Source organism: Malaclemys terrapin, chromosome 15 (assembly GCF_027887155.1).
Source record: "Malaclemys terrapin pileata isolate rMalTer1 chromosome 15, rMalTer1.hap1, whole genome shotgun sequence".
Taxonomy (NCBI): Eukaryota; Metazoa; Chordata; order Testudines; family Emydidae; genus Malaclemys; species Malaclemys terrapin.
Genome location: NC_071519.1, coordinates 29,200,411 through 29,227,813, shown reverse-complemented (window position 1 = coordinate 29,227,813; position 27,403 = coordinate 29,200,411). Strand labels below are relative to the sequence as shown.

The window sequence follows — 27,403 nt, the reverse complement described above, 5'->3', positions numbered from 1 at the left end:
CATACTTTTGAAAATGTGGGCCGTATATGCTCCTTGATTTACTCCTTGAAAGGGACCTGCATATGACCATATTTACCATGACATTTAAAGCAGTAATACCATATCAGAATGCAATTTCTTTAGAGGGACTGGTCAAGAATATGTTTCTTAAAGTACCGTACTCGGATTTTTTTTTTTTTTACTGTTGTTCAGACTGGTTCCTTACTCAAGCAAAACTGCAGCTGGCTTCGCCTCGCAACTTCTTGAGACCATATTATACCGTCGGGTATTAAACAGAACTCCTGTTGGCTCATGCGGGAAAAATCTGGGCCACGTTTTGAAATTGCCTGACTTGTTAAAAAAGTGGTGACTGTTGTTGTCAACATATATTTTGATGCAAATTACAGAGTTAAGTGCTGTTACAATGATCTACAAAATTCCATTAGTTGAAGGGGGAAATTGCCTCCTTTTTTTGGTGACAGAAACATAACAGAGAGTGGGAATTTTTCTTACTATGGGCCTAATCAAAACCCCATTGAAATTTAGAGCAAGACTCCCATCTTTTCATGTACCGTGTATATATATCTGCCTACTGTATTTTCCGCTACATACATCTGATGAAGTGGGTTTTAGCCCACGAAAGCTTATGCCCAAATACATTTGTTAGTCTCTAAGGTGCCACAAGTACTCCTCGTTGTTTTTCATTGACTTCAATGAGCTTTGGACCAGGCCCTATCTTACATGTCTATCTATGCAGTGTTAGCTAACTGAATGCCTACTGTTACTAAGCATTAACAGTAAAGAGGATATTACACTGCATGATTGCTAGTGAACACTAATATAGCTATGCAAAATGTGGCTAAAGAATACCATCAGGACTCTCGGAGACAGCAGACGAGGTGGATCCTACTTCTGCATTAAGCAGATATTCTTTATTTTTTTTAATACTGAGAGGTCTTAGAGAAAATGTTTTAAAGAGATAGACATATATTAACTTATAATCTGCATGTGATTGAATCCTCTTTTCTTGTTAAATTTAAAACCAATTCTACACTTGTAAAATGGTACAAAATAGGGGCCTGATTCTGTGAGGTGCCCAGCTTCCTAATTCCATTGGGCTCGTGCATCACATTCCAGGATTGGGCCCCAGACTAGATGTCAGGATCCCAACTCACTTAGGGTCATGAGGAACTCATTTCTGTGGCCATCTCTTTTTTCATAGGAAATGATGTATTTCAACAAAAACAAAACAGAAAAAACAGGGTTTCTTTTTTAAATGAAGGATGTCGTCGTTTAATGAGGCTTGAAGTGTTTACAGGTGTTTCCTCATGAGTTCAGATTTAGTGACCCCAGGGAGTTGATTCTCGGAAGGCAGGAGAAAACACTGAGCTCAGGCTTGTATTTTAAAACAGTTGAGCACTAAAGGGCCAGATCCTCCTCTGGTGTAAACCAGAGCAGCTCTGTTGAAGTCAATGGAGCCATGCAGATTTAGACCAGCTGAAGTCTGCCCAGACATATGCTCCTCTAAACACAACAGATCAAAAAAACATATTAAAAGATGCTTGTGTGTTTCTGCTTTAGAATCTTATGGGCCAATCTTGCAGACCTCGCTCAGGCAAAACTCCTATTGACTATAGGTTCCAGACCTTAATGTTTGTTTAAAAAATGTTTAGGTGATCTAACATGTCTTTTATGCATAATATCTTCCAGCGCACTCTAGCCTTGGAGAAACTGCATAATGTGGCGAAGAACAAAACATAGCAAAGGAAAATATAAAGTATTTGTGGTTGGAGGATGTGATGACATCACGTTGCTCAGCGGGAACTTAGGGCTTTTAAAAAGCTGAAGGAAACATTCTGACAGCCAGTTATCACATCACTTGTAAAGGAGTAAAACACAGTTAGCGATTAAAAAGCCACACTATCTTCTTCAAAGAGAAAAGACTCCGTTCTGCCACAGAATATGCACTGGCAAAAATGTAAGTGAGTTCTGATTGCCTTTGTTTTTCATAACTACAGTAGATATATGAAGATCACCTGAATAATAGCTCTAAGTCAGTATTAGAATAGCATTTACTATACCCATGTACTGAGAGGTGCCTGGTTTAGGAGAGACGATTACTAAATGTGTGATGCTAATTTTCCAGCATGGATATTAACACAAGACAACATCACTGCTTTGTTGGCAGTAATCACTTTGAATCAAATGGCAGACTGATTCATAAAAACAGTAACAGGATGCAAGGTATTATGTCAAAGGTTATAGTGGTTACTTGCCAGAGTTTTCATGTTTAAAAATGAAGGCTACTATAAATCTTATTTTTGTATCTGACTTTATGTGGACACGACTTTTACCAAAAATGATATTGGGCAGTCAAAGGAGTATTTCAACTTCCTTTACATCTCAGCTTATGAGTGATGTGTTTAGGGTCATATCCTCAGCAAGTATAAAGCAGCATAACTCCATTGCAAATGGAGCTACTGGCATTCCAATGGAGCTGATATACACCAGTTGAGGATCTGGCCTTTAGTGACTAACTTTTTATTAAAGATAAACATAATTGTTGATTGTAGGAGTTAACCTCTTACATAAGTATTCAAAGAGAGAGTGACAGATATAAAAGATAAGGAACAGAGCAGAGCTGAGGACGTATGAGCTGTAAGTTACCATATGTATACATATTGTTATATCCATGGGGTTTTTAAATCATTTTGTTCTATCTGGCCCATCTTTCCTCAAATAGTTTAGTTCTTTCTCTAATACACGTAGAAATTTGTACCGTTTCTTTTAATTCTTTTATTGTCTCCAGGCATATTTCTATAGATGATGTTTGTTTTTGCAACCATAGTAACATCCTTTACCTTTCACTACACTATTCACTTAACCTATAGCACAACATACCTGAATGGAAAGGGTTAATTTCTTAAATATTTTCCAGTGAGTTGACTAACATGGAACAAAGATGAACCTTCTTTTCCATTATGTTAGAGATCAAAGAGTAGACAAAGATCAGTTTTATCGGTACCTATTATTCTGAGATAATCAACAGTTGATCATATTTTCTTTGTAACAGATTTAAATATTTTTCCTTTATTTGTTTGTTTTGTTTGAGAATTGCATAGTCATTTTTTCCTTTAGGTAAAAATGTGGATTTTTCAAAGTTATATTATGGATTGCAGAATCAAATAGCAAGAAGCTTCAGCTATTTTTTTTTTTCATGTACTTTGAGTTTGTATTGCAACATGACAGATAGTAGACTATGGTAGCACTATAGTAACATTTTTCTTCTCATTATCTTTTTCTCTTTTCAGAATCAATAGTGAAATATTATATAGAATCAGCAATCTAAAACGAACTGCAGCAAGATCAGAGTAAAATGTAATCTAGTAGCTAAGAAATCTGTGAATTTTAGATTTCAGCTGCAAGGACAGAGACACATGTGCAAAGTTTGTTGTCTTTGCTAGAGCTAGAATGATAGTCATACTGAATATTGCTAAGGTGTGTTCTTCCCTTAATACATACACAGCTTCTTTAAAGATTAATAGGAATTACAGGCCTATGTTGTGAGTGACCAGGCTGCAGTATTAGGGGTTGGTTGTCCCCACAATGTAACTATATGGATCCCATTTGAAAACACTGCAACTCTTGTGCAATACCTTCCTGTCACTTCGTCCACAGGGCACCCGTCCAGTTCTCAATGCAAGAATCTGTTATAGCAATTCTTATTGGACATTTCAAAACATATCATGAGATACAGCAACTGCCTTGACTGGCTTCCTCAGTGGAGAGTATTTTTACACCAGGTAAAGAGTGGGCAGTGGAGATATTGTAGTTCTGTTTGACATCTGTTCAAGAAGGTTTTTGGGGCAGAGTTGAGGGTATGTGTCTTAGAACAATGAAGGGGCGACAAGGAGATTTTTGTAGGTGGCTGACTGGTTGAGTTCATGTTTGAAATTATTATTTTTGGTACTGAGGTTTTATTATATGCTTAATTACATGTCAGGGTGCTAGACTTTAGGTGTCATTTTTTCTTTTTATTTAAATCTAAATAAATACTGTCTAGATATTAAAACCATTACAACACTCTTAAACTTGCCTTTTTTCCTAAGTCAGTGTGATAAATAGCTAATTGCTTTAGCTTCCTGTGTTGAGAGGAAGGATGATCTAGTGTTATAGCACTAGATTGGCACTCTGGAGACCTGGATATATGTCACCTTAGGAAGGGATGCAGAGATAAAATTTCTAGACACCATAAATAACTGGTTATTAGAGCAGCTAGTCCTAAAATCCACAAGGGGAGAGGCAATTATTGATTTAGTCCTAAGTGATACACAGGATCTGATCCATGAGGCGAATATAGCTGACCTGCTTCGTAACAGCAACCATAATGTAATACATTTTAACATCCTTGTAGGGGGAAAATGCCAGATAAATCCACCACAGGGGCATTTAATTTCAAAAAGGGGAATGACACAAAAATGAGGAAGCTATGTTAAAAGGAATAGTCACAAGGGTGAAATGCCTGCTAACTGCTTGGAGACTATTTGAAAACACCATAATGGAGGCTCAAACTATTTACCCCAAATAAAAAAAAAGTAAAAGAACCAAAAAAATGCCACCAGGGCTAAACAGCAGAGTAAATGAGGCCGTTAGAAGCAAGAAAGCATCCTTTAAAAATTGGAAGTCAAATCCTACTGAGAAAAACAGAAAGGAACATAAACTCTGGCAAATCAAGTGCAAAAAGATAATAAGGCAGGCAAAGAAAGAATTTGAAGAGCAACTATCTAAAGACTCACAAACTAACCATTTTTTAAAGTACATCAGAAGCAGGAAGCCTGCCAAATGATCTGTGAGGCCACTGGGTGATCAAGGTGCTAAAGGAGCGCTCAAGGAAGACCAGGCCATTGCAGAGAAGTTAAATGAATTCTTTGCATCAGACTTCAGTGCAGAGAATATGAGGGAGATTCCCACACCTAAGCCTTTCTTCTTAGGTGACAAATTTGAGGAACTGTTCCAGATTGAGGTGACAGTAGAGGGGTTTTGGAACAAATTGATAAATTGAACAGTAATATATCACCAGGATCAGACAGTATTCACCCAAAAGTTCTGAAGGAATCATGAAATTGCAGAACTACTAACTGTGGTATGTAACCTATTGCTTAAATCACCCTTGTATTGGATGACAGGTGGATTCCTAATGTAACACTAAAAGAAGAACAGGAGTACTTGTGGCACCTTAGAGACTAACAAATTTATTAGAGCATAAGCTTTCGTGGACTACAGCCCACTTCTTCGGATGCATAGAATATAACACTGATTTTTAAAAAGGGGGATCCAGAGGTGATCCTGGAAATTATAGGCTGGTAAACCTAACTTCAGTATCTGGCAAATTGGTTGAAACTATGGTAAAGAACAGAATTATCAGACACATAAATGAACATGATAGTTAAGTCAAAAGCTGCCTGCAAAGAGTTACAAATGGATGTCACTAAATGGGGTGACTCAGCCTTTTTTGTATTAAAGCTGTCCAAAGTGATTTGCCTGAATGGAGAGACTGTCAAGTTGGATTTGCAAGCCAGGTGAAAGGCATTGTGCTGAAATGTCACTTAGTATGTTTAGGTCAGAGACATAAATGTTTGCTCAGCCTGGAAGAACATAAGAATGGCTGTACTGTGTCAGACCAAAGGTCCATCCAGCCCAGTATCCTGTCTACCAACAGTGGCCAATGCCAGATGCCCCTGCCGTCCATCACCACCCTCTGACAACAGAGGCTAGGGGCACCATTCCTTACCCATCCTGGCTAATAGTCATTAGTGGACTTAACCTCCATGAATTTATCTAGTTCTCTTTTAAACCCTGTTATAGTCCTAGCCTTCACAACCTCCTCAGGCAAGGAGTTCCACAAGTTGACTGTGTGCTGAGTGAAGAAGAACTTCCTTTTATTTGTTTTAAACCTGCTGCCCATTAATTTCATTTGGTGGCCCCTAGTTCTTATATTATGGGAACAAGTAAATAACTTTTCCTTATTCACTTTCTCCACACCACTTATGATTTTATGATTCTATATTCCAGGGTGGAAGAAAACTCAAACAGAATTCTGCACAACTACCCCCGGGTTTTACAGGGAAGGTGGGAAGACTCAGTTTAGATTGAAAAGATCTTCAAGATAACAGGAAGCACCATTAGAATAGTATGATTCTCATCCTGATTAGAAGAGACTGCAAGAATGACACAAGTCATCAGATTTGAATGCTCATAGCCTGATTGGAGGGAATTTGCTCATTATTACTATTTATCTCACAGTAGCACCAGAGAGAGACGCCTCAATCCAGCCAGGAGTCCTTCCTGCTAGGCACAGTACAAACATATAGAAAATGATTAACCTTGCCCAAAACAGCTTACAGTCAAACCCAGATCCTCCAAAGACTTATGCATGTGCTGAAGCTTGTGCACTGGGAGTAGTTTCCTTGACGTCACTGCACTCTGCATGGGAAAAAAATCTTTTCAGGATTGGGACCTCAGTGCATCAGTCCTGCAAAGACTCTTTAAGCAGTGCATTTTAGTATGAAAGTCAGACTCTAGCCCTTGCCCCTGCCCATGGCAGAAGATAAATGACTGCTACGGGCTTCCCACATCTTTGAAGGGTTTTATTTAATGAAATCCAGCCCTCATTGCAACTATTTTTTGTTTATTAATGGCAAGTGCAAGTTTCTAAAAACGCAGCACCAAATACCATTTTGTCACATGCGTTTGAAATGATCTATGATTTTTATGACCAAATGAACATACCTTTCATGCAATTGATTTCTGTGTGAATAGCTTATAGAGCTGGTGACATTTTTCAAACATTTGAAATTTTGATGACATTTTTTGACCATCTCAAATAACTTCTTTGATTTAAGGGTGAGATTTTCAAAGATGCCTGAGAAAATTAGGCATCCGACTCCAAGTGAAATGAAATGGTATTTATGCACCCAAGTTAAGAATTTCAAAAGCACCTATGTGACTTCAGACACTATGTTCCACTGACTGCTTAGGCTCCTAAGTCACTTAAGTACTGTTGATTGTATGCCCGACTCCACTTTGCCGCTTTGCCAATCTTGCCTCCACCAAAATGGCTTTTAAATCATGTAAAGCCCTTGCTGCACACCACAACAGATGTGAGGTTTTTAGCACCCTTTCTGAAAGTATCAAATAATGATACTGAAAGCTGAAACTAAAATGTGTTGCACCTTGTGAGTCTTAGTTTTGGTAACACCGCTCTGGGAAAGGCGGATAGCACAAGAATCAAACACATCAGTGCTTCACAAACCAGGTGTCAGGCTCTATGAATGACCACATCTGAGATTAAATGGAAAGCTTGTTTTACTGAAATAGAAACAATATTATGGGTTGTAGCTAGGGATTAGGTCGGGAGGGTGAGACCTATGGGTAGATCTCTTCCCATCAGTGTATCTCAGTTCCCCCATCTGTAATATCAGCTCCAATGTTCTGAAAAATTGGACTTATTTTTTACCAATTCCCATTGACTTCAACATGCATTGGCTTAGACCTTTTATTTCATGCATGATGTTGCTGCCTTCTGCAGCCATTACAACAGCAGACCTCTTCAACAAGCTCTACAAATTGCATCCTAAATCTCTTCAGAGTTTTCTGTAGCCTCAGACTTTATCAGTGTAAAAGAAAAGTTAAGATTACTTTTGTTAGTCTGCATCATCTTCCTTGTATCCACGTTAAATGTAATCACCATGCAGGATTCGTGCAAATTAGAGTATTCAGCATGTTCACTAGACTGCAGCAGACCAGAGCAGATAGGAAACAGTGATATGTACACCCTCTAGAATCCAAGGCTCATCTTGAATAGACCAAATTTAGTTCTTACCAATCTTCACAATGCCTGTAATCACTTTGTTAAAATAACAACAAAAAAATCAAGATATTGCAGATGGCACCAAGCTGGGATGGGTTGCAAGCACTTTGGAGGACAGGTTAAAAATTCAAAATGACTTTGAAAATTTGGAGAATTGGTCTGAATTCAACAAGATGAAATTCAATAAAGACAAATGTAATGTACTTCACTTAGGAAGGAAAAGTCAAATGCACAACTACAAAATGGGGAATAGCTGGCTAGGTGGTAGTACCGCTGAAAAGGATCTGGGGGTTATAGTGGACCACAAACTGAATAAGAGTTATCATGGTGCTGTAGCTACATAAAAAGGCTAATATGGTTCTGGGGTTTATTAACTGTAGTGTTAGACACAAGAGGTAATTGTCCCACTCTGCTCGGCACTGGGGAGGCTCCAGCTGGAGCACTGTGTCCAATTCTGGGCACCAGACTTGAGGAAAGATGTGGACAAATTAGAGAGAGTCCAAAGGAGAGCAACAAAAATGATAAAAGGTTCAGAAAACCTGATCTATGAGAAAAGATAAAAAAAAATTGGGCATGTTGAGTGTTGAAAAAAAAAGAAGACTGAGGGGGACCTGATAACAGTTTTCAAATATGTTAAAGGCTGTTATTAAGACTATGGTGATCCTTTGTTTCTCCATGTCCACTGAAGGTAAGACAAGACGTAATGGGCTAAATCTGCAGCAAGGGAGATTTAGGTTAGATATTAGGAAAAACTTTCTAACTCTAAGGGTAGCTAAGTTCTGGAACAGGCTTCCAGGGGTGGTCATGGAATCCCCATCATCAGAAGCTTTTAAAAACAAGTTGGACAAACACCTGTCAGGGATGCTCTAGGTTTACTTGGTCCTGCCACAGCACAGGGATCTGGGTTTGATGACTTCTTGAGGTCCCTTCCAGCCCAACATTTCTATGATTCTATGATTGGCCATGATTCTGGTATCACTTAAACTGGATTTACACTAATATAACTCCATCAACTTCACTAGTTACTCCTGATTTACACCAAAGAGATCAGAATGAGATCCAACCAAAAACTGTCCATAAGTACACTGTTGCTTTTAAGGTAGGTCAGATGTTTGGTCTGTTGATTTAGAGTGCTAATTATGTTCAGAAGTCTCCAAAGTTTGTTTCCTTATACTGTGCAATGAGCCAGCACTCTGGTTCCTTCGCTCTCGCTCAAGATTTTTTGATTGTAGAACAAACACTCTGCCCAGATGTTTGCTTAGCACTTTGCATTTAAGTACATTTTTATTGAAGTATCCGCCCATAATGTGGCAAACAGTCCATGGTATAATCCACTCCTATCCAGCTCTCATTGTCAGCATTACTTACAAAAATAATGGTAATGCTTCATGGGAAAGCTAGAATGTGTCAGATGCACAGAAAGTGCTGCTTGTTGACTCCTGCAGACAGGCTGCAACATGCAGAACTGCAGCTGCGATAGTCACATTATCCCAGCATTCCATGAGAAGCAGAAATGTCCAATTCGGACAGAAAACCCATTGACGGGACCATAAATCAATTGATAATCAAATGTAGCACAGATGAGTTATCTTCTGAGTGATTTCATGATTTATCAGATGACATCGCACAGTTCTGTCGGTCAGTACAATGCAGCGGGGATATTCCTGCCTGTTATCTGTTATCTAGTAGCCATCAATGAAGGAGCCGGATGTTGTTTGCTGAGGGCAGTCAGAAAATCTCCCATCAGCTCAGCACAGCATGAGGGTTTACACCTTCCTTTGAAGAATCTGGCTTGGAGCTGTGTAAAGAACTTGACACTGGCTAGATACCCTGCATAGTCCTACTATATCAGTCTCAAAGGAGTAAACCCTGATCCGCTCTGATTCTGGGAGCAAAGAGTGCAGGGTGCTTATTAGTTCCCAACTCCTGAATATTCCTGGCAGATCGTGAGGCAGAAGAGGACACCCATGAAATCCCTGAGAGGAGAAGGGAGGGGAGTTTAACTCACTAAACTCCTTCCTGAGTGGCCCTGCGAGGATGCCTGTTCTCCCTATTGCCTCTTGCAGTTTGTAAAGATTACTGCATTTCTGGGGTTCCAGTAACACCACAGACCCGCTGACCAAGAAGACAGGAGAATGAGGACGGGCCATAGAATTTTTGCCCCCAAAAGTGCATCTTGGTAGAAACTGGGCTAATTGGCTAGGGGTTCACCAGAGGGGTGATATTTCCCTGTCACCGCAAGAGAATCCTCGTCCTGATGCAGACCATCACACGCCCAGGCTGACAGCTACATTGTGGAGAGGACCTGATGGAATTTAACATCTCTTTAGCTGATGTTCCATTTATTATTATTATTTTATGTGCATTCAAATGGGTCTAAAGATGCAGGTAGGCACCTAGTGAAACCAATGGGCGTTAGGTGCCTAACCTGCTTTGATACCTTTCAAAATCTCACTAACCACCTATCTGCATCTTTAGTCATGTAAATATCTTTTGAAAATCTGGCCTTTGTTGACTTGCTCAGCATCACACAAGCCGTTTGTAGCACAGCTGGGATTTAAAGCTGGCTCTCAAGAATCCAAGTCCAGTGCCTTAAACACCAGCTCCTTATTGATCAGTAATTGTGGAGGGTTAGGAAGACTTTATTTAAATACAAGAGGAGTTGATGAAATAAAGCCCTGTAAAAAGGGTCACCTGCCTAGCTGTTTAACTTTTTGGAGAGATATTTTTATCAGTGTAAAAGTCTTTTCCCTGAGTTCCATTGGAACAGTATGGCCTTTTGTTAAAGTAGATACATTGCAAAACAAAATATCGATAAATCGGGGGGGGGGAGGGAATTACAACTCTGAGAGAAATACTGCGCGATAGTTAAAAATATACTAAACCCAAAGCAGCAACATATACAAAAACAGTATTACTAGTTTGAATAATTAATAGTATTTTTAAAAATACGTTAAAGGATTCAATATCCAAAACCAACATAAAGTGTGGACATGAACAAGTGTGATACTTGTTTACCCCATTATATACAATATACAGTATTTACCCCATTACTTAAATACTGCTAAAGAGGCATTGTTATATTACTGTAAGCAGATTGTGATTGCAGACAGAGCATAAAAGTTGTGTATCCAAGGCTAAGCGTGATTTCTTTTAAAAAATTAAAGTTCACAGTGTAGAATATAGGTGTCAGCAGCCTGCCTTGTGCAATGCAGTTTTCAAGATTCAAGCCAAAAACTCAGACTAGCCTGTTACTTGAAAGCCTGGAATTTTTGGTTATTCAGTTATTGTTTGCTCTTCTGTATTACTGCAAATAAGAAGAGATTGCCATTGTATTTCTCTGTAGTTTTTTGATTATATTGGAGAGGCAACAGGAAAGAAGAAAAATATTTACACCGGTTGCTTTGATAAGCTTGTCATATGCCAGAGTGTGAGTAAAGAAACACTAAATCTTCTGAAACTGTGAGAAGTGTGTCATTTGCTGTTGCAGTCAGTCAGGCATGCAGTATATTTCAAAGTGGAAATTGGCTTGATGGGAAATTGTACTGAGTAGTGTGTGTGCAGGGCAGTAATATTAGTCTGAAATTCAGAGAGCTAAAACTTTTCATGCTTTTTGACCTTTGCGATTTTTATGCAGCTGTTTGTCATTAATTGCCTCCACCGCTTGGGACTGATTAGAGACAGGATGCTGGGAAATGAATTTTGTTTTAATTCTTAAGAAAAAATAATTTAAAAAACCAAGTTCTCAGTGCTGGTTTCAAAGCACCAATATGCATGTTAGCATTTAGCATATGTAGATTGTTAAGAAGCAGAACTGACTGCACAGAAAAACTCTTGCTGGTACTATGGCATAGACAAATCATAGGATATATCTTCACTGCAGAGTTAACTTGGCTCTTATTCAAAGGCAAGTTTTATGACCTCTTATTCAGCACTTCGATAATGTGGTGCTAGGAGCTATGGACATACCTGAGATAAATATTCCAAAGCACAGGGAGCCAAAGGAACTGAAGCCCAGAATTTTACAATATCACCCCTTGAGCTATTAATCTGCTCAGCATTTCTCCCTTCTTTGCCAAGCTGTCTTGCACAGTATGTTCTCTGAGCTCCTGTAACCCCATGATCTAAGGCCTGATCCTGATCCGAATGAACTCATTGGCAAGAGTCCTACTGACTTCAGTGCCAAGACTCACACTAGAGTCAGATTGGGCTCTACTTAGAAGGCAGATCTGATTCCCCCCCAAACGTAAGTCCAGAAAAAGGGAGAGGAATAGGTAGAGAAGAGATAAATATGTTACCTGTAACTATGAGCTCATATTAGTCTGCAATAAGAACCTGATCTAAAGTCCATTGAAGTCAATGTGAATCTTTGCACTGACTTCAAGGTGCTCAATTGTTATTCTTTTGGAAACCAGTCTGGGAAGATTCTTCAGCAATCTGTAGTAAAACAGTATTATCATTGTTTTCTATTGTCAGTCTGTGCAAAGATCCAGCAGGGTTAGTGGGTTTGGTAAATGTTCTCCTAAGCTGAGCCAGAAGTAACAGTCAATCATTTGGAGTGACAGCCCAGAACCTTGGGATTTGTGTGTGTGTGTCTGTGTGTGTGTCTGTGTTGGGTGTTTGTCAGCATTAAAATGTTCAACAAAATCGTGAGTAATAACTTTGATGAAAGGAGCCCTGATATACAACACATAGTAGCTTCATAGTAGCTAATGTAAGAATAGGCTATGGAGAATTGCAATGAACTGAAATATATTTACATTCAGAAATCTTGCAAAGCTGTTCAGCCATGGAAAAGTTCCCATTGATTTTGCTTGGCTCTGGATTGCCCCTAGCTGGTTTGCACTGCTCTGACCACACAAAGCAGCTGCAAACCTGGCTTCAGTGCCTGTATAAGCCGGATTTATGGCTGTTTTCATTACAGGAGTCGTGCAAAGCAGCTGGAACACAGAGTGAATCTGGCTCATTGTTTGCACTCATCTTGTTGCCACTTTAGTGAAGTATTTTTATTTGTTTTAAAAGAATTTGTTCATGTGTGTCTTTGTTCATTTACAGCACATGTCATGAGCAACCAACTAAAATGCTGCTTTGTCTGAACACTGTACAATGGGGACCATTTGTTTTAAGATAAACCTTGCACCAAAAGGTGAAGAATGAAGTGCCTAGGTTTGTTTGAATCAGGAACTTGCCTGAATTTGGGGAATGTCATTAGTCCTCATGTCACTTTTAATTTGTGAAGATCAGATTCTTTTGCTCTACAATGAACCGTGCACCAAAGCAGAAAGTCATTTTTCTGTGGGTACGTCTATAAAGCTCAGACACGGGATACAGTTGACTAGTGGAAGAGCAGCTGCACTAACATTAGTTTTGTTTCAGCTCTGGGGGAACTGAAATATGTTCTGCAGACTTTGTTATATTTTGTCAGGTTTTTGGTTGCTGACACAGGAAACTGTGAATAGGTATATTTATCAGCTTTTACTGTAAACGTCGTCTTCCCCCTTCCACCTCACCCACCCCCAAAAAACCCCAAAAAGATTGGGGTCAGATAGTGCCACTCTTACTCAAGCTGAGTATTAACCTACTTTGCAAGTAGGCCCACTGAAATCAATGCACTTACTCAAGGAATAAGGTACTCGTCTACTCAAGGAGTGAAATACTGGCTCAACTGAAATCCATGACACTCCCACTGACTTCAATGGAGTCTGGATTTCACCCAGCATGAATAGTGGTAGCAGAGTCTGGCCTGTAATTAAAATTCATTAAAGTACAAAATAATATCATTTTGTATGTAAATGAACTATAGAAAACAGAAAGTGCTATTTTAATGTTCTTAATTTCAAATATATTGTTTAATAGTCAGATAGTTCTTCAGGTTATTGCTGCTGATTCCTCAGTTGTCAGGGGCCAGGACTCTCTTCTTTGTTAGAGTCAGGTTCTGATCCCTAAGTGGGAATCCTAGGCCATTTCATTAGTACTAAGAATAATAAAGCCGTATTAACAGAAAATTACAGTCTGAGTCTCTCCTCAATTATGCCAGTCGAAATCAGAGCGTGGTTGCATTTACACTGGTAGTAAACTGATATAAATGAGATCAGAATTAGTCTCCAACTAAGAATGACGAGAACATTTTAAACACGTTTATAGTCGTGTCTGGTACCACCACTATTTGTAAGGGCCTTTCAGCATTCCATGATTAAGTGGTTTATAACTAGGCAATTAAGATTCACACTGAAATGCAACCATTGGATTAGATTTCCTTTTAAAAAAAGGACAGACATGAATAACTTACAGGAGGGTAAAATAAGAGACATGAGGAAGGCTTAAATATGTTTCTATAACAAGCTTAGATGTTTCAAAAAATATTGCTTGGCATTAACTTGCAATGGCTTTATTTAGGTAGCTTTACAAAAGCTCAATAATTGGAAAAGTTGCTACATTTTGAAATTTAAAAGCACCTGCCATGGATCCAAAATATGCATTACCTTGTCAAGCTTTGCAAGATTTGTTACAATACAGCGGATCCATTCAAGTCAGTGCAGCTACAGGAATTTGACCAGCTAGAATCTGGGCTTTTCTGATTCTCCTTAGGACTAAGCGGGGAAATACAGTTAAATTTATTAGAGGCACCAGATTCTTAGCAGCTGTAAATTGGTATAATTCCTTTGAATTCAATGGAGCTTCAGAACTTGAGCTGAGAATCTGACCCTGGACCCATACCCATACCCATATAGTGGAACACATACTTATTCACAACATGGTCTCCAAAGGAAGCAAAGGGTTAAGAGAAATATAAATTAAAATATGTTATTTATTTTGGATAAGCAAAAATATAACTGTATTTTAACAGGGTTTATGATGTGATATTATCTTTTAAGGGATGTCAGACCTTAGAGCAAATCAGGTTTTCCCCATCTATTGTTTTTTTTTACTTGCAAGCAACTAATAGCTAGACACTCTTGATACAACTATCCAATTACTGCAATTTTCAAGAAAGTAAATCGTGCATAGATTCACTAGGACACCTGAGGATGGGATCCACTAATGTAGTTTTCTGGATGAGGACCTACACAAGGCTTATTCATTATTTAAGTCCCCATTTAAGCCTTATTTTCAGGGGTTAAGTAGTACAGAGATCTCTTGCTGGCCCTCTAGATGGGGAGAACTTCATTTACAATGAATATCTCAGCATCACCTTGATGATCTCAATGTGTGTGTGTGTGGGGGGAGGAAACGTATTAAAAACATTTCAAACGTCTGTAACCACTGAACCATTTTAATGTCTTAAAAACGTAAGAATGATGAATAGCCTATGTAGACATTGACTCTGCTGGTCTAGAGTAGATCTATATTTTAAAATTCTCTAACACACACAAATGAATTAAAATGTCCAAATATTATATCCATTTGTATATAGAAGAGATGAACAGAAGTATAATGAATGTTTTGTTTTATCATATGAAGAATTTGTTGTATCTCTAAATAAGTTTAATTATATTTTAAATTCAATATTTGATATGGGTTCAAGAAATATTTAGTTATACTTAATAAATAGAAGGGCCAGCCAGATTCTTTAGTAATGGGAATTTATCAGTTGGCATATTTACAAATCAAAGTTCAGTGAAAGTCAGGCAGCTAAAGTGTTGATATCAATGGTTTTATAAAGATCAGAGCTTTCTGAGCTATGATACACCACAGTCTCCTTCTGCCACTAATTGCCCCGGATACTTCATGTAAGATAAGACTCAATAATATCAGCTACTGAAGTATTATACTTCCCTCTGACTCAAAATGTCACAAGACTTTTATGATAGGCATTTTAGCTGGCTGCTAGCTTTGCTTTTCAAAGCGGATCTTAGCCATGTATTGGCTTAAGCCCTGGGATCTGTCACTATGATAATTGGCCGCAAAGCAAGAAAAAGCGAAGGCGTGTATTGAGAAGCGGGAATGGTCAAAAGAAAAACACTGTTAAAGTCAATGAATTGTGGAACCAGTTAGTTGCCATATCTCACACTCCTGCTAACCAATTTTTAAACCTCCTTGGAAGGCAATACAGAAAACGTGATTTAGAACTGCATGTGGCCCCGATGCAGGATAGCACTTAAGCATATGCTTCAACTGAAGAATTTGTTTAAATGTGTTTCTGAACTGGGATGCTTTCCGGAATTGGGGCCTATGTTTGCAGTGTATATGCAACAATAGATAGAACATATTCCTATTCTATATTTTGGCTATATCTATATATAGAACTATATAGGCTATATGTGTATATTAGATATATATAATAGGAATTTTATTGTATATCTAATAGATAGATATAGATTATATAGCTATAAATTAGATATATAATAGGCTACTAGTAGCTGAAAGCCATCTAATTTGTTAAGTCATGGATGTAAAAAGCTGAAAACGGCTGCAAACTTAAAAATTTGCAAAATCCCAGTGATGACTGAACCTGGTGATATTCTAAATCAAAAGAGATCTCAACCATACTTGTAGTTATTTCCATCACTTCACCCTGTCTCAACAGATGTTCTAGGTTCAGAGTGATTTGGTGGGGGATAGGGTGCAGATGGTTGTGTTGTGCTGGGAGAGTTGTGTGGATTTGTGCGGGTGGTGAATGAGGGGTGTGTGCTGCTGGGAGGGGCTATGTGGGTTTGGGGATATTGTGTGTGTTGGTTGTGTTGATTTGTGTCTGGGGGGGGTGTGTGCTGAAAGATTTGTGTGAACAACAGCTGAGCGCACAGGTAAAACAGTTGGGGCAAATAATCCACCCTCTGTGCAGTCTCCTTCATACAGTCAATGAAATTGTGCATGTAAATTAGCTGCAGAGGGAGGGTGGTGATTGCTTGTGTTCATTCTGTTATTACAGTGACTTGTGGCTCTTGGTATGGCATAGCTACATGCCTTCTTATAGCTGCTCACTGCATGGGTGTAATTCATAAAGTCACAATGGCTGAGAACTTACAAAAGTGGAAAGAAACAGACTGTGAAACCCAGGGATGATCCAACCTGGTGATATTCTGAACAAAAAGAATTCTTTATCATGCTTGTAGCTCTTTCTGTTGCTTCACAGTGACTCAACAGATGTTCCAGGCCAGGGATTCTCAACTTCATGGCACCGTGACCCTCTTCTGACAACAAAAATTACTACACGACCCCAGGAGGGGGGACTGAAGCCTGAGCCCACCCAAACCCCACCGCCTCGGGTTCGGGGGGAGGCAAAGCTGCCCCAGGACTCCTGCCCTGGGCAGGGCGCATGTAACCTTAGCCCACCTGCCCAAGGCTGAAGCTTTGGCCCTGCGTGGTGGGGCTCGGGCTTCGGCCCTAGCACCCAGCAAGTCTAACACCAGCCGTGGCGACCCCATTAAAATGGGGTCACGACCCACTTTGGGGTCCTGACCCACAGTTTGAGGACCCCTGTTCTAGACTTCAGAGTGACACAGAGTGACATTCCTGGAATCATACAGATGATTCCTATTATATATTTTCATATATTCATAGATTCTAAGGCCAGAAAGGACCATTATGATCATCTGACCTCCTGTATAACATAGGCCATAGAACTTCCCCAGCATAATTCCATATCTTTCAGAAAAACATCCAATCTTGATCTAAAAATGGTCAGTCATGGAGAATATACCACAACCCTAGGCAAATTGTTCCAATGGTTAATTATTCTCACCATTAAAAATGTACATCTTTTATTTCCAATCTAAATTTGTCTAGCTTGAGTTTCCAGCCATTGGATCATGTTATACCTTTCTCTGGTACATTGAAGAGCCCATTATTAAAGACTTGTTCCCTGTGTGGGTACTTTGTAATCAAGTCACTCTTAACCTTCTCTTTGTTAAACTAAATAGACAGATCTCCTTGAGTCTATTACTATAAGGCAGGTTTTCTAATCTTTTAATCATTCCCGTGGCTCTTCTCTGAAATTTCTCCATTCTTCTTCAATGTTGGGCACCAGAACAGGACATAGCATTCCAGCGGCAGTTGCACCAGTGCCAAATACAGAGATAAAATAACCTTTTTACTCTTGCTTGAGATTCCCCTGTTTATGCATCCCAGGATCGCATTAGCCCTTTTGGCCACAGTCTTAAAGTGGGAGATCCTGTTCAGTGGTTATTCACCATGATACCCAAATCTTTTTCAGAGTTGAACAAAGTGGGCCTGATTCCTCTCGCGCACTTTCTCTGAAATAGCTCCCTTGCAGTCAATGGGATTAAACCTGTGTAAGAATAATGCAAGTGAGAGGAGCAGCAGGCCCAGTAAAATAAATCATCTTTTGCATGCTATACCCACTAGGTACCTGAAGAAACCAATATTTCAGATTATGAGAAAAGTAGATCATAGTTTAGGGCCCAGTCCAAAGCTCACTGAAGTCGGTGAAATGAATTACATGAGATTTATAGATCATTTTATGAATCACAGCTTTTTGTTACTTCCATTCCATTCCTGTGTTTGTATTTTATCTACTTAGACTGTAAACGCTTCAGGGCAGGGGCCTTGTCTTCAGACCTGTCTGTAAAATGCCTAGAACTCTGTTGGTACTTTCTCATTGTTTGTTTATATGTGTGTGCCTATATATATGAAAAAGAAACAGTGACAGAGTTTGCTAATAGCCAGGCCCTTAATGAACACAGCATAATTCTGCCACAATTGTTGATATTTAAGGCAGGGCATATTGTACTATATAATGGTGGTCATTTTTCATGAGTAACCATGTCCTCACAGGCTTTAAATATGAGTGCACTGATACCACAGTTTATTTATTTAATAGAATCCGTTCACTATACGCTGAATCTGATGTAACACACCAGACGGCTCAGATTACTAACAATCCTAGTCTTGGGGCAAGGGGATGGAGGTTTTGTTTTGGAGGGTGAGGGGGTAATAGCTGGGTCTGGCTTTACTGCCAAGTCTGCAGTATTCTGCCCATGTTTTTCATACATATATTTTTAAAAGAATTTTCTTTAAAATGTACAAATATTGGGCCCAATCCTGTGGCATCTCTGCAGGTGATTGTAGCCAAATGGGAGTTCTGCATGCAGACCTGCTCATTTCATTTTAGCTTGCCCTGATGCTATGCAGATTACCTTGCTGAGGAGCAATCCCAGGGCTTCTGTTCCATGCGTTGCTGGAGAATGAGTGCATTGCCAGCGTGACATGTATGATACATAAGGAACACAAGTCTGGAGGCAGACTGCACCTTTCTAGTATCAAGGAGCAGCATTAACTCTGAGTGCAGGAGAACCTGTGCTAGGAGGCAAAGAGAGTCATATTGACAGGGCAATCTGCAAAGAAAGGATTTCCCTAGATGGCGATTATGGCCTTGCACTGGTATAGGGGTGAAGGAAAATAAATGTCACCAAAATATATTTCTCAGCTTCTGCTTCAGAGCATCAGCAGCAGCCACGACCCTATCAAGGTGTCCGTGTCAAAGAACCGGTGAAGGAGCTACTGAAGAGGAAACGTGGGAACATCATTCATAGTGTTAATGCAGCTGCAGCGACAACGGTAAGAAAAAACACAGAATGCCTGAGGAAAGCTCTTCCTTTCTGACTGAATAGGCACCCAGCCCGTCTCCATCATGTGCTCCCATCGATTTTAATGGAAGCTGAAAGAACTCAGTTCCTTGCAGAATCAAGCCCTTAGACAGGAACAAAAGGAGGCAGAGAAGTTAAGTGACTTGCTCCAGGCCACAAATGAGTTCAGTTTCAGAACCAGGACTAAAACTCAGTCGAGTGGTGCCCGGTCCAATGCTTAGATCACGTATCTTTCTAGTGCTCATTTATCAAGACATCAGGTTACACTAGCATCATTGGCTCATTCAAGACCATGAAACTCAGCAATGCTGAAGTTATCAAAGGAGAGAGTTAGGTGTCCAACTCCCATTGGCTTTCAGTGGGATTTGAGATCCTATCTCCTTTAGGATTCTTTGAAAATCCCAGTTTAAAATACCAAAATCAGCAAAATAAGTCACAGGATTCAGGATAGTTGCCTTATGCAGATGTACTTTGTATCATCTGGGATACAGAAATGTCTAATTCTTAAAAATCCACTAAAACTTTGCGGAGCTATTTCCCCATGGAGTCTAATTTCCTATTTTGTAGTGTGCTGAAAACACTCGGTTATACAGGTGACCTGTTGTGTATATACTGTTCCAGACAAAACACGCAAAGCAACCTTAAAAGCTACCGAAGCTGTCCAAAAAAGCTCTCTGGCCCCTCATTTCCTATACTCAGGCTAGATCCATTTATTCTGGTATTTAAACTCCTGGAGGGAAGCAGTTTGACTGTATCTTCACTAACAATGAAATTAACTCTGAGCAGTGGAGCCACACAAGGTCTCATGTATCATTTAAATCCCACTTAAGCTTCAATGGAGCATGGATCTTGTGCTGACCCACTGCAGAGGGGTGAATTTCACCCTGAAATAGTTTTCAATAACTGCTCTCATACCGGTATAACACAGGCACATGATACCTTCATCTAAGAGGCAATGGATGATAATATATTTATTGCTACTTCTGCTCTGAGCAAGAGTTTCTCAAGATATGCTGAGTTTAAATCTTTCAGGAATAACTGATATCTGAATATTCTTCTTTGTTCTCTAGGTTGTTTTGCCCCATCAGCCACTTCCGTCCTATTCACCAATTGGTAATGCTTCCAAACATTTATTTTCATTTGTTCGTCAGCTTGGTTTCAGCCCATGCTTTGGCTGACATTTGATACATTTCTTTTCTTGTTTTGCAGGCCAGCCTTGCATTGATATGGATGTTACTGCCTCTTCGTTGCCAGTTACCGACGAAGGGGCATTATGTTCTGGTTGGCTCTCTCAGCCTTCTCCTGCTACCCTACAGCCCTTAACCCAGTGGACAACTTACCCAGATTATATGTCACATGAAGCAGTCAGCTGTCCATACACAGCAGACATGTATGTTCAGCCTATGTGTCCCAGTTATACACTTGTTGGACCCTCTTCAGTTCTGACTTACGCATCCCAGCCGCTGATCACCAATTTTGCGGTAAGCTAAAGATACCTAGAAATGAAGGCAAATCTGCTTTCCAGTAGGCGCTATGAGAAGCCACATTTCTCTAAATTTATCTTTATACTATGGATTTCTTGACATCCCTGCCTCACATTATATTGTCAAGGATGATGTCCGCAGTAAAAAGTTATACAATATACAAATGATGCTGAAAAATCAGAAGTAGTTTCCTCTGCCATAATTGCCTATGCAAGGAGAACAGTCCTGAGAAGTGAGACTGAGTAGAGAAACATGCCTTAGTGACCCTCTCTATAATGGTCATGCAACTGTCTCTTCTTGGTGTGAGTCTCTCGTATGGTTTTCTACGTGAGCTACAGATTCCTGTTAGTAACCTAACTGTCTAATGTGATGGCCTGATTTATTCTCTGCCTGGGCCTGGAAGTTAGGGGGATTGTTCTGAGAATTATTGTAGTTTGAGAGGGATTAAAAGATTTGACTATATTGAAGTCGGAGTGAATCCAATCTTTTTAACAAAGCTTGCCTGTTCCATGCTCTCTCAAACCCACCAGCACTCACCACCTAATTAACTCATGAACCATTCTGCATTGTTCTCATGAGACCTTCTCCAGCTCCCATTGAAGTCAGTGGTAAGACTGCCATAGACTTCAGTGAGAGCTGGATCAGGCCAATGGGCAGATTTTATCTTAGGAAAGTATTGTCTGCAGCTAAGGAAAAATAATGCAGAGCAATAAAGTCATGTTGCCATCAGCTCCAACTTAACAAGGAATCCTGCAGCTTTGATTCATGGTGCTCATGAAGTTTCAATTAGAGTGGATCATAAATTATAATCTTCTGTTTAGATGCACAGAATATCAGATATCAAATATACAATAGGCTCTGTTGTCTGGATGAACAGGGCAAAACTGCACTTGAGAATCTGAGTGTTTCAGATGCTGTTTCTGAGTTTATTTCAATACAGTTTTTTCAATAAGGGTGTGGTTTGGGTTTTTTTAAATAAGGCTTCCAGGGAACTTGTTTTCACTGGGAAATCTTATGATGTTTAAACATGACCTTGACTTAGCTGACATGATGCTGACCATGAGTGACTGGTGGTCAATGTAGACAAGGACATGTTCAGCATCATGTCAGCTTACCCTGACACATTCCATCTGTGTTGAAACATTATCAGAGAGCCACAGATGAGGCTTGACAAAGCCCTGGCTGGAATGATTTAGTTGGGGATTGGTCCTGCTTTGAGCAGGGGGTTGGACTAGATGACCTCCTGAGGTCCCTTCCAACCCTGATATTCTATGATTCTATGATAGCAGGTCCAAATACAATTTATAATAATCTTGAAAGGATGCCTTGCATGCTTACAAAAGTGGAGGCAGGAGGGAGACCGGAAAGGTGACAGGAATGTGATATGTACGAGTATATTTACCACTGCAAAAACTTTGAGATTGCATTTGCTGGCTTGCTGACAGCTGGGGTTTTAACCAAGTTGCATCCTTCTTTCTGGTGAGCTTGTGAAAATGTTCTTATTGAACATGAAACTTTATGAAGCCAGGAAAAGATGTTTTAACTGTGATAGTGAGTATCCTTATTCTGATATCTTTGTACTTAACAGCCAAGAAGCACCACTCCAGCTGTTGTGCCGCAGCTGGAGGTGACAGACCAGCAATCCCCTCTTACCTATTTCCCATGGGCTCAGCCCATTTCTGCATTACCAGCATCTACCCTGCAGTATCAGCCGGCTTCATCCTCACTTCCTGGGCCACAGTTCGTTCCACTTCCCATTTCAATTCCAGAGCCAGCCCCACAGGAACTCGAGGATGCAAGAAGAGTGATCAGCACTCTGCCCATTGAAAAGCTACTTCTAGAAGATGAAGACAATGATACGTATGTTTTAAATCACACTCTCTCTGTTGAAGGGCTTTAAAGTAATGTATATGGGGCCTGATCCTACATTTCTTGTTCACCCAAAACTCCAAGTGAAATCAACGAGAGTTTTGAGTGTACAAGAAAAACAGGTTTGGGCTATTTATTTTCTTAAGATTTTTTGTTGTCAACCACCACTAATGTTCCCTGAATATGAGATTTGCACTCAGGGTGAAATTTACCTGTGCGCACAGGACTAGCATGAGACTCATGTACTGCTAACGTCACTTTTAGTCCTTCCTAGTGGAAATATCGAAGTGCATGGTTCTTGTGCTGGACCTCTGCAAGGAGTAAATTTCACCCTCATGTGGAACATGGGCTCAAACTGACATGGTTTTTAGTAACATATTTGCTAACCCTGTAGTGTCTGACTGTAGCGTTTGGATACACGTATCTTAAGGGCGTCTTAGAGGGTTTACTTTACAAGCCATATTTTCTTGAGCTATGTGTAACAAACACACATCGATATCTTTGCTTTGTTCAGGTGGAGGAAACTACCCCAATACCTGTGCTTAATAAATCTTTTTGAAAAAGGCCCAGCTTAAGTGTGGGGCCTGAAATGAGATGGTCCTTGAATTGATAACACCGTTGAAAAATTTCATTGTATGATTATGAATATTTTTATTCCTGTGGTAGCACCAATTGTTAGCCAGTCTGAAGACCAGTAATATAAACAGAACTGGTGAGATATGTGCTAGTGTGAAAAGAGGTCACCAGCTACAGAGGAACACAAAATTACTTAGGCCAAGAATTGTACAGTTGCTTCTTAATTTCATTTTACTGATCATTCTTGCAAAATGTACAGATTTGTCTTCATGCAGAACTCTAGCTCAGTGAGTGGGGCAATTGGACTGATGCATTTTCAGCATTCAGTATGTGAAATGTTCCCCTTTAAAACTGGTAGAGTCATATTTTATGGCTGCCGCATGATGTTGTGTATTGCACTGAGACAGAACCTGGTCCCAGTGGGATTGCAAGATATGGCCCTATGTCAGAAAATCATTGAGAAGACTGGGCCTTCCAAAATTCAGATGGGTGTGTGGCAATACTGACAGCACCGTCATTCATTCTCTTGTTCTTGGGCCTTAGTTCAGTTTACAATGATGATAAACAATCCTAAAATTGGAGACAGGCCATGTCAAATTAGAGACCTTTAACATACCTTATCAACATTGAACGTTTCTCTGTATTCCAGTCTTTTAGAGTCACAGGCATATGCAGCATCATTATTGCATTTTGTTTTTATTCACTGGAAAATGAATAGCATCTGCCCCCTCTAAAGCTATTGTAAATATCGCTACTGGTGTTCCATGGCATCATGCCACAGACAAAGGTATTTGCGTGAGGACATATCCATTTTTAACATTTGTTAACTGTTTTCTTAATGCACCAGGGACTCCTAGATGATGAACACAATTTCTCTGGGTTTTTCTGCTTCATAAAGCCCAGGAGCCTTAGATGACTATAGCATTTAGAAGTATTTTTGGAATGAATTTATTCAAAGGGTTGTTACCTTGCATTGGTTAACTACTTGGTGCCCTCTCCTCCTCCTTCTACCCAGGCAATATTCCAAATAACTTTACAGTGTTTGCCTGAGTAAGGACTGCAAAATCGGGTCCAGTGTCTCTAAGACTTTCAAAGCAGGTTTCACTATTGACAAATCTAAAGGGTTTAAACAGCAGATCATGCAAATGATCATAAAATTGTCTGAAAACTGCAGTAGCTTAGGCTTACTGGTATTAGTGGCTTAAATTTTGCAGAAAAACCCAGCAAAGAAATTAATTAGATGAGGCTTGATCTACCACTGTGTTACTCCAGGTTTATGCTGGTAATATAGTGTAAAAAATACCAGTGTAACACTGGAGTGGTGCAGTTGTGAATCAGGCCCGTGTTTGCCAAGATTTATTTGAAACTTTTTTTTTTTCATTTCACTGTATGTAAAATCTCCCAGTTGTATATAAAGTGATGATGTGATGTCTATGGATTTCTTTCTGGGTTGTTCTGTTAGATTAAAAAAAAAAACAACAATGTTCAATAAAGATCTACAGTAACTTTCATATGCCTAGAGTGTTTTTTTCATACTCAGAGAAGTATCCCATGGCATTTGACACAATATAAACATACTGGCTTGGAAAGCAATAATATTAGTTTGATAGCACGGTTACGAGACTATAACCAGCGATTAATTACATGGCTTTGTGTTGATTTAATGTATGCTAAAAGAGACTCTTGTGAGCCAAATATGGGCTCAAAACCTTCCTTACTCAAGTAGTCCTTACTTATGCAACTGTGGTCATGTTGTTATTTATTTGTGTTACAGTAGGGCCTAGAGAGGCTTCAATTGAGAGTGGGGACACATTGTGCTAGACACTGCACAAACACATACTAGGAGATAATCCCTACCCTGAAGAGCTTACAGTCTAAGTAGACAAGACAGAGTGACTTGGCTAAGGTCACAGATCAGGTCAGTGGCAGAGCCAGGAATAGAACTGAGATCTCCTGACTCCCAGTCCGGTGCCATATCTAGTAGATCACATCACCTCCCAGTAAAGATAGTAAAGATATCCATGATCATGCTCTCTGGACCAAATTCTCTGCTGGTATAAATGGCTGAAGTGCCAGAAGTCAGAGGAGCTGTATCCACTTATAGCAGCAGAGAATTTGCTTCTATCTATCTGCATGCACTTTGGATGCTGGTTTGTTTGATTGTTTCCACAGCTGTGCATCAGCATTTCAGAAAGCAGATGTATGTTTTTTTATTAATGTGGCCAAGCTAACAGGAACTCTAACCCATGTAGGTATTGTGATTGTTAATTCATGTGTCAGCACCTTTTATGCTTTTTCTCTTTATGTCCGGGTGTGTGGTCCACCTGCTTTAGCTTATCTACTGCCTAACATGGCCCAGATCCCACAAAGCTTCATTTCATGCACATTTGTCCTTATTTTGGCAGAAATAATCTAGACAGAAGGCCAGGGTGAGTGGGGCTGCACTTAATACCGAGGCTGGCTGGAAATCAGATGCCCAGTTAACATTGTCCGTGTTTTCTAGAGTGCAAACTGTGGCCCTGAGGCAATAAATTTGTGGCAATTACTTTGGACAGAACAGAGTTGTCTAAGAAAACAAGCATTCGTTCATCATTATATTATTCTAAATGAAAAATATAGAACAATAAGGAGAAGGATGCCCAGCTGACTGACATCACAGTACTAATGCTTACAGGGTAAAATTCCCCCCTGCACACAGGGCCAGCACAAAATTATGTACAGCTTAAATCCCACTTGAAGACCTCAAAGCAGGGTTGAAATGGGTGGGACTTAAGTGATGCATAGGTTTGTGCTAGCCCTCTTCAGAGGGGAATTTCATCCAAACTGCAGAAGTAAGTGCACCTAAGAATAGAATTTCCCCCATCATTAGAGACCTCAGCTCCAACGAACCCTAATCTGTAAGGAATATTTCTGCTGTTATTTTATAACTTGATTGTCCCGTGGAATCAACATAACATTCTTTCCTTCAAGCCACTAGCTTTGAAAAACAGGTAGAACCACCTTGCCAAGAAATTCTGGATTTATCCTAGAGATGAAATCATTTAAAAGAGGATCATTGTTACTTTTGATGCACAGGTATTACCCATGTGTCCACTGCCTATACATGGGATAATGTAATACTGTAATATTACTGGACCCCTGCAAGTATAACATTGTGGTTCTATTAAGAAGGACTTAAGAATTGCCCAGTGCCCAGGGGTGAATCTCAGTCCCGGTAGAGTGCATTCATCTGAAAGAAAGCCTGTAACTAGGCTATGCAAGAATTGAGTAAAACTGCACGCTATTGAAATCAATAGGTTTAACTCATAGTAGCAAGCACTATGTCTGTTTTCAAGATCAGACCTTTAAATGGCCCCTCGGTGCACACCATATGCCCTTACTGGAGTCCAGCACTCACAGTAATAAACCACAGACCAGATAGTGCTGTGCAGTAAAACTGTTAATTAATCTTCAGGATGATTCATGGATAGGCAATGATCAGTGTCTTTATTTACTGTCTTAGAATTCTACATATTTATGCAGCTAAAGGTATGAGGGAATACACACTGGCAGCCGCAGAGCGTATGAGAGAGCTGCGAAGACTAGATGCCAAGGAGCACAGAGGAAAGGTAATGCAGACATTGTACCCTGCTCAAACCAGAATTGCAGCATTTAATTCACCTCTGTGCCAGCACTCGTCCTGAGCATCACTTCATTCCCACTGAAAAACACATCTCCCATACATGAGTCATAAGCCTTCGGAACAAGGGTGAATTTCATCCTGGGGACAAGTACAGGATTTATTTCACTGTTTCATGAAAGGGCCTTATCCAGGCATGTTTCTGTCTCTGTCTATGCTCAGAAGGGAGCACTGTGTTTCTCAGAACACTGCCAAAGACAAGAGCTCCATGCTTCTCTGTCAGGAGCATCCTTGGGCAACGTGAGGGCTCAGTCATCCCATGGGTCCTGCACGGCGTCCTTCTCCCCCCTCCACAGCATTTTCTTGTTTATTAGTTTCACTGTTGCTGGAGTCTTGTATTGTATTTGTTTTGCTGCTATTTTCAGACTCCCCTGTTGGTTGCTGTAGCTGCCAGACAACC

General features: G+C 39.9%; 1 protein-coding gene across 1 annotated transcript; it reads left to right on the top strand.

Moving 5' to 3' along the window:
- The first annotated feature begins 1,868 nt into the window (after positions 1-1,868).
- Positions 1,869-24,797, top strand: POU2AF1 (POU class 2 homeobox associating factor 1). The gene is made up of 5 exons (XM_054049488.1): positions 1,869-1,957; positions 19,236-19,366; positions 20,466-20,508; positions 20,605-20,876; positions 22,468-24,797. Exons 1-5 carry the CDS (start codon positions 1,942-1,944, stop codon positions 22,777-22,779), a joined length of 774 nt encoding a protein of 257 aa, XP_053905463.1. The 5' UTR covers positions 1,869-1,941; the 3' UTR covers positions 22,780-24,797.
- The last annotated feature ends 2,606 nt before the right edge of the window (positions 24,798-27,403 follow it).

Excerpts from the sequence above, each read along its gene's own strand:
- POU2AF1 (XM_054049488.1), top strand. Across the intron at positions 19,367-20,465 it reads ATGCAGCTGCAGCGACAACG|GTTGTTTTGCCCCATCAGCC; the intron begins GTAAGAAAAAAC and ends TTTGTTCTCTAG. Across the intron at positions 20,509-20,604 it reads TCCGTCCTATTCACCAATTG|GCCAGCCTTGCATTGATATG; the intron begins GTAATGCTTCCA and ends CTTGTTTTGCAG.